This window comes from Erinaceus europaeus, chromosome 2 (genome assembly GCF_950295315.1).
Source record: "Erinaceus europaeus chromosome 2, mEriEur2.1, whole genome shotgun sequence".
NCBI classification, from domain to species: Eukaryota; Metazoa; Chordata; class Mammalia; order Eulipotyphla; family Erinaceidae; genus Erinaceus; species Erinaceus europaeus.
In genome coordinates, this window is record NC_080163.1 from 181,625,681 (window position 1) to 181,633,227 (window position 7,547).

The 7,547-nt window shown below is 47.8% G+C and overlaps 1 protein-coding gene across 1 annotated transcript; it reads left to right on the plus strand.

Annotated features, from left to right (window-relative positions):
• The first annotated feature begins 4,014 nt into the window (after positions 1-4,014).
• LOC103128582 (Fanconi anemia core complex-associated protein 24-like) lies at positions 4,015-7,547 on the plus strand. Its single transcript, XM_060185676.1, has 2 exons — positions 4,015-4,159; positions 7,293-7,547. The coding sequence occupies exons 1-2, from the start codon at positions 4,049-4,051 to the stop codon at positions 7,470-7,472; spliced, it is 291 nt and encodes a 96-aa protein (XP_060041659.1). The 5' UTR covers positions 4,015-4,048; the 3' UTR covers positions 7,473-7,547.

Here is a 7,547-nt window from a genome sequence, read left to right on the forward strand (position 1 = left end):
CCCTGCTTCTCTACTCGCAAAGCTTTCCCCTGCCAGTGGGGACCATGGCCTCAAACCTGGGTCCTTGCACATTATAACATGCGTGCTCAACCAGGTGCACCACCAGCCAGCCCTCCCCACCACCACCACTCCTGCATTCTTTTTTTTTTAACCCCCAAATAACGTGATTGACAGCTTTCTTGTACCACAAATAGTAATTGGCCAGGAGGGGCAGCTGACGGGCAGGCAGCTCAGAGTCTGTGGCCTCCCTGTACCCCTGAATTTGCTCTCTGACTTTATAAACTAGAGCATGGCCAATGGTCCTAGAAGGTTCCAAGATCCACAAATGCCCCCTGGGAATGGCAGGGGAGTGTAACACCTGGGCCCCAGGTGTGTGTCAGAACAGAGCAGGGTCAGCTCCGGGGTGCGTGCACAGCCAGCCAAGATCACCTGCAAACAAGTGGCTCAGTCCGAGGGCCCACACAGTGTGCTGTGACTCAGGGCTCCTCAAAGTTTTTTAATTAATTATGAGAGAGAGAGAGAGACAGCGAAGGGGACACACACCAGGCCCATGTAGCAGCCCTGCACATGGGCCTCACCTGGAGGACCCTGGTAGCAGCTCCATGAGGGGCCCAGACAGGTGGGTGGTCATGTGGCGCCATCCCTCCCCACCCTGGGGATGGTGACCTCCCTACTTGGGCAATGGCCCTTCTCTGAGGGACTGGGCTGGGGTGGGCAGGGCTCATCTGGGGGGCACTCAGCAGTGAGACTGCCACACATTCAGGTGAGTCCTAGGCAAAGGTCATGTGCAGAAAAGCTACCTGCCCAGGTGTGCCCAGGCAATGAAGAGGGCCCATATGCAAGATGCCAGTGAGCCCAGTTTTTTTTAAGTTATATCATTATTCTCTTTTTATTATTTATTTATTTATTCGCTTTTGTTGCCTTTGTTGTTTTGTTGTTGTTGTCACTGATGTCATTGTTGTTACCCAACGTCGTTGTTGTTGGATAGGACAGAGAGAAATGGAGAGAGGAAGGGAAGACAGAGAGGGGGAAAGAAAGATAGACACCTGCAGACCTGCTTCACCACCTGTGAAGCTACTTCCTTGCAGGTGGGGAGCCGGGGGCTCGAACCAGGATCTTTACCGGTCCTTGTGCTTTGTACCATGTTGGTGTGCTTCTAAAAACCCCTTCTGTTTCATTCGGTTTAAATCCCCCCTGCTTAACACTATTCTATTTACATAACCACTGTATTCTACTTACATAACCTCTGTTAACAAGCACCACCCTCCCTCCAGGGCATTGGTGGTTCAGTGGTAGAATTCTTGCCTGCTCCACCCCCTCTCCTTGTCACACCCTGATTTTCACCAGTCACTTTTCTCTCCACCCTCTCTGCGTCACATCCTGTTCCCACCCTACTGGGCTAGTATATTTATAAGGACAAGATTGTTTGTAGTTTTAAGTTTAGCTTAGCTTGGTATAGATTGCCCTGCGTACTGCATGAATAAAGAGATACTGCGTACAACCCAGCCATGAGTCCCGGGTCGTCTGTTACCCGCCCGTGAAGCCAGCCCGGCGAAAACAACAGCACCACATGCACTTAACCTGCTGCGCTACCACCTGACTCCCTCCCTGAGCCCAGTTTTCACCCATGTACAGCCTCCTTCTCATACAGTTTCATACAACTTCCTATTTGAGAGAGAGAGAGCACTGCTCAACTCTGGAAGAAGGCAGGGTGCTAAGGCTATAATTTAAGTGAACATTTTACCCAGAGCAAGGACCTCAGTTTGAGCCCCTACTCCCCACCTGCACAGGCAGGGTGGGGGGAGAAGCTTCATAAGCAGTGATGCAGGTCTGCAGGTGTCTCTCTGTCTCTGTCCCTATCTCCCCCTCTCAGTTTCTCTGTTTTATGTAATAAAATGGGGGAGGAAAAATAGCCACCAGAGAGGCTCCTGGGATGGGGAGGATAGAACTGTGGAGTTGGGGGAAGAGTAAGGATGGCTGACACTTGAGATTATTATTATTATTATTTTAAGATTTATTTATTTATTAACATGAGAAAGACTGGGAGTGAAGTGTGGAGAGAACCAGACCATCCTCCCCTTATTGTTTTTATTTATTTATTTATTTATTTATTTAATATATTTAAACTTTTCTTTTTTTAATATTTATTTATTCTCTTTTGTTGCCCTTGTTGTTTTATTGTTGTAGTTATTGTTGTTGTTATTGATGTCGTCGTTGTTGGATAGGACAGAGAGAAAAGGAGAGACGAGGGGAAGACAGAGATGGGGAGAGAAAGATAGACACCTGCAGACCTGCTTCACCACCTGTGAAGCGACTCCCCTGCAGATGAGGAGCCGGTAGTTCAAACCCGGATCCTTACGCCCCTCCTTATGCTTTGCGCCTTATGCTGCGCTACGGCCCACATCCCCCCGCCTTTTTGTTTTTAATGCAGTACCAGGGATTGAACTCAGGGCCTTCTGTATGTGCCACCTGGATTCTACCTATGCTACCTCTACTGAGCTACCTCCCCTGTCCACTGAAGACTAAGGTGGCTTAGTAAGGAACATCCACTGAAATTGCTTTAGTGTTCAGACTTGTATTCTCCAACCAGAATTTTTTTTTCCCCTCACTCCCCAAAGGCCAGCTCTCCAGAGTTAGTTTTACTGTTGCTTCCTGAGGGGAAGCAATTTCTACAGTAGTTCCAGCCCTACTATTTTGTGCTAGGTGATTTATGGGCCTCTTTGGTCTCCCAAGAGTGTGGCCATAAGCTGTCAATCAAATACGAGCTCTGGCACACGGCAGGAACTCAACAATACAATAAAACTCAATTAACAAGCTGAGCCAACAAAACTCTGCTTCCACAGTATAGGACTGAGCAAGGGAAGTCAAATCAGACATGCTTCCTGATCTAGATTTAAGACAGAATTGGGGAGAAGTGGGACAGAGCTCACCTGATTAAGAGACAAATTTACCATGCATGAAGACCCAGGTTTGAGCCCCAACACCACAGAACACCAAGCAAAGGGAAAGGGGTGTGTGTGTGTGTGTGTGTGTGTGTGTGTGTGTGTGTGTGTGTGTGTGTGTGCGCGTGTGTGTGTGTGTGGTGCACTTTTGCTGCGATGCACTTACAAACTGGTCCCTGCAGCTTCTCGGAAGCTCAGCAGCATCTTAGCCCGGGGTGCAGGGGCGTCTGCTCCTGAGTGGATGGTCTGCCAGGCAGCTGCTAAGCAGGGACCCGCCGCTCCCTAAAGGCCCACCCCTCTCGGGGGCGGGTCCCAGATGCTTTCTTCTCCCCCACCCCCACCCCCAGCACTTAGCAACAGCCACGTCCACCATTGGCTAGGCTTTCCCTCTGACCAGTCAGAGCTGACTTGACTTCACAGTCATAGCATTGGCAACCAGTGGGTTCCATTCAAATTCCCCAGAGGAAACCTGGAGGCCTGTTACCTGATTGGTGAAGTCATCTGTCCATCTCCGGGGCCCTGGCTTATCAGGCGCACTGGGAGCTGGAAGGCGGGCAAGATGAAGGACTGGCAGAGATCGCTGGAGGGACCCCAGAAGAAGCGTGCAGCCGTTCAGGGCCACCCCGATCCCTGGTTGGCACTGAACTAGGAGTCTGGCTGGTTTGCACCCACCCCGCCCCGGACTGGATCTAGCTGGGCTGTCAGGGGCCAGGCAGGTGACGGAAAGAGGGGACGTGGCAATCAGGACAGAAAGGAATTCAGTCTTCTCAAGGACACCGCGAAAGCCCCTCACTTGGAGTGGAATGTGAGGCGGTGCACAGGAGAGGGCACTTCAGTGTCATCTTGCCTTTTACCCATTGAACCCATGGAAAGGGCAGCCCTGGGTGGCATAGACCCCGTGCACGTACCTTTTGGGCACATTGTAGCCAATGAGAAGTGGCGCGGGTCCGAGCTGGCACAGGGCATGCAAGGTCGGTGGCTTGCTCCCTGCTTTCACCTTTTAATTTTATTTTTTTAACCTACTTAAACTTTTACTTTTTTTCTCTCTCTCTCTCTCTTTGAAGTCCAGCAATCTTCAAGGCATTGTAATAGTTGAAAAAACTCAAATGAGTGAACAGTACTTCTTGGCCATGCAGAAGTTTACTGTTCTGGACCTGGGAATGGTGTTACTTCCAGTAGCCAGCCAGATGGAAGCATCCTGCCTCATTATCCAACTAGTAAGTACTGATTCCTGCACTTCCAGGAGCCTGGTCTTAGGGACAGACTGTCAGCTGACCTTTGTTATACTTTCCATCCATCTATACAATCTAATTAATAATCCCTGTGTGCTTCCTAAGAGGTGGCACACTAGTATAATTCTGGACCTGAAAGCATAAGGTCCAGAGTTTAATCCCTAGTATCTCGTGTGCCTGAGTGATATTCTGGTTCTCTCTCTCTTTCTTGAAACATACAGGGCTGAGACCCTAATTAGAATTGGAGCCAGCCCTATGTGAATCAGAGATTACCACATTACTTGCTTCACTATTCCTAACTTCTTTTTTTTCTTAGTATGTATTTTGTGATTTTTGTTTATATCTTTATAGGGAAATTGAGAGGGAAGGAGGTGATAGAAGAGAGAGATACCTGCAACATTGCTTCCCCACTCATGAAGTGCAACCCCTTCCATATACACACATGGATGGGGACGGGGGACTTAAACCTGGGGCCTTGAGCGTTATAACATGTGCCCTGTGAGGTGCTCCACTCCCCGCAACCCCTAACTTCTCTTGATATTAATGCTGTTAGCTCTGTTAATGTAACTTCTGACTGGACTGTAGGAACATGTTTGAGTTCTTCATTGTTTATTGGGTTCATCCTAAGCATAGTGGAAATGCAAATGTTTCTGTGTCATTTTTTTTTTTTTGCGTCCAGAGTTTTTGCTGGGGCTTGGTGCCTGCACTACAAATCCTCTGCTCTTTTGAGGCTGATTTTTTTCCTTTTGTTGCCCTTGTTGTTGTTATTATTGCTGTTTGTTGTTGTTGGATAAGACAGATAAATCGGGAGGGGAGAGGGAGAGAAAGATAGACACCTGTAGACCTGCTTCACTGCTTGTGAAAACGACCTCCATGCGGGTGGGGAGTTAGGGGCTCGAACTGGGATCCTTACGCCGGTCCTTGCTTTTTGTGCCATGTGTGCTTAACCCACTGCACAACCGCCCAGCCCCCTAAGTTAGTCATTTTTATCCCTTAGTCCTTTGTATTGTCATATGGGTCTTTTTTTTTTCAATAATGTTGCTAATGACAGAAAAAGTACATAATGGTATATGAAAACATCTCTCATAGGAAGTCAATCTAATGTAAAAAACAGCTGGGGAGATATTTCAGCCTGTGAGAGCACCAATGTGCATGGCTGAGGCCCCAGAGGTCCCAGAGTCGACCCCCATCACAACCAACCACAGAGCCTAGCAGTGCTTTGATCAGTCTTTCTCCTCCTTTCATTTTCTTCCCCCCCTTTTTCTGTAGCCTTTGTTGCTATTATTGTTGTTGTTATTGCTGTAGTTGTTGTTGCATAGGACAGAGAGAAATGGAGAGAGGAGGGGAAGACAGAGAGGGGGAGAGAAAGACAGACACCTGCAGACCTGCTTCATCACTTGTGAAGCGACTTCCCTGTAGGCGGGGAGCCAGGGGCTTGATCTGGATTCTTGAGCTGGTTCTTGCGCTTCGCACCATGTGTGCTTAACCTGCTGCACCACCGCCTGGCTCCCCTTCTTTCATTTTCTTAATAAATAAGTATATAAATAAATATTTTAATTGTTTATTTTTCCAATACCTAAACACAAAACACCATTTAAAATTTATTTATTTTTAAAATATTTATTTATTCCCTTTTGTTGTTTTATTGTTGTAGTTATTATTGTTGTTGTTATTGATGTCGTCATTGTTGGATAGAACAGAGAGAAATGGAGAGAGGAGGGGAAGACAGAGAGGGGAAGAGAAAGGCAGACACCTGCAGACCTGCTTCATCGCTTGTGAAGCGACTCCCCTGCAGGTGGGGAGCTGGGGCCTCGAACTGGGATCCTTATGCCAGTCCTTGTGCTTTGCGCCACCTGCGCTTAACCCGCTGTGCTACAGCCCAACTCCCCGTTTAAAATTTATTGAGCTGCTAGGCAGCAGCGCATCTGGTTGAGCACACAAATGACCATGTGCCAGGCCCTAGCTTTAAGCCCCCAGTTCCCACCTGCATGGGGGAGGCTTCACAAGTGAGGCAGTGCTGCATGTGTCTCTCATTCTCTCCTCTATTTCTCCATCCCCTCTCAATGTCTGTCCTATCAAATGAAAAAAAGGGGGGGGGGTGCTGAAGAGATAGTATAATGGCTATGCAAAAAGCCTTTCTTGCCTGAGGCACCAAAAATCCCTAGTACTACCACAAACCAGGGCTGAACAGTGCTCGGGTAAGAAAAAAAGAAAAAGGGAGTCGGGTGGTAGTGCAGCGGGTTAAGCATACGTGGCGCAAAGCGCAAGGCGCAAGGACTGGTGTAAGGATCCCAGTTTGAGCCCCTGGCTCCCCACCTGCAGGGGAGGGGCGTCACTTCACAGGCATTGTCTTTCTGTCTTCTCTCCCCCTCTGTCTTCCCCTCCTCTCTCCATTTCTCTGCCCTATCAATAATGACATCAATAACAAGAACAACAATAATAACTACAACAATAAAAACGAGGGAAACAAAAGGGAATAAATAAATATTAAGGAAAAAAGAAAAAAAAATCAATTGTTGGGGCCAGGCAGTAGAGTACCTGGTTAAGCACACATTACAGTGCACAAAGATACAGGTTCAAGCCAGTGTTCCCCATCTGCAAGGGGAAAGCTTCACAAGTGGTGAACTAGAGCTTGCAAGTGTCTGTCTGTCCCCTTCTCTATTTCTCCTCTTCCCCCTCTCAATTTCTCTGTCTCTATCCATTAAATATAACTTTTTATATTTATTTATTCCCTTTTGTTGTCCTTGTTGTTTTATTGTTGTTGTTATTGATGTCGTCATTGGATAGGCCAGAGAGAAATGGAGAGAGGAAGGGAAGACAGAGAGGGGGAGAGAAAGACAGACACCTGCAGACCTGCTTCACCGCCTGTGAAGTGACTCCCCTGCAGGTGGGGAGTCAGGGGCTCTAGCCAGGACCCTTACCCAGGTTCTTAGGCTCTGTGCTATGTGCGCTTAACCCACCGCGCAACCTCACGAATCCCTATAGTTTTTTTTAAAAAGCTAAAAAAAATTGTAAGATTATGATTGAAAACACTTAAGATGAAATTTCTATGAATGTTTAAAACTGCCAGTCCTCTAGAGGGCGCTCGTATACTTAAACTTTTTTTTTTTTGCCTCAGGTTCAAGAACAAGTCAAAGAACCCAGTAGTAACCCTTTCCTTAGGAATAAGCAGGCTCAGATATCCGAGCCATCCCTCCTCAGAATTGTGCAACAGATCTCAGGAGTTGGAAAAGTCAAAGCTCCTCTGCTGCTTCAGAAGTTCCCAAGTATCCAGCAGCTGAGCAATGCTTCTGTCTGAGACCTGGAGCCGGTAGTTGGACAGGCAGCAGCACAACAGATCCACACCTTCTTCACACAGCCCAGGTGACAGCTC

Coding starts and splice junctions, on each gene's coding strand:
- LOC103128582 (XM_060185676.1), top strand. CDS start 4,049: ATGAGTGAACAGTACTTCTTGGCCATGCAGAAGTTTACTGTTCTGGAC. Junction 4,160..7,292: donor CCTGCCTCATTATCCAACTA/GTAAGTACTGAT, acceptor TTTTTGCCTCAG/GTTCAAGAACAAGTCAAAGA.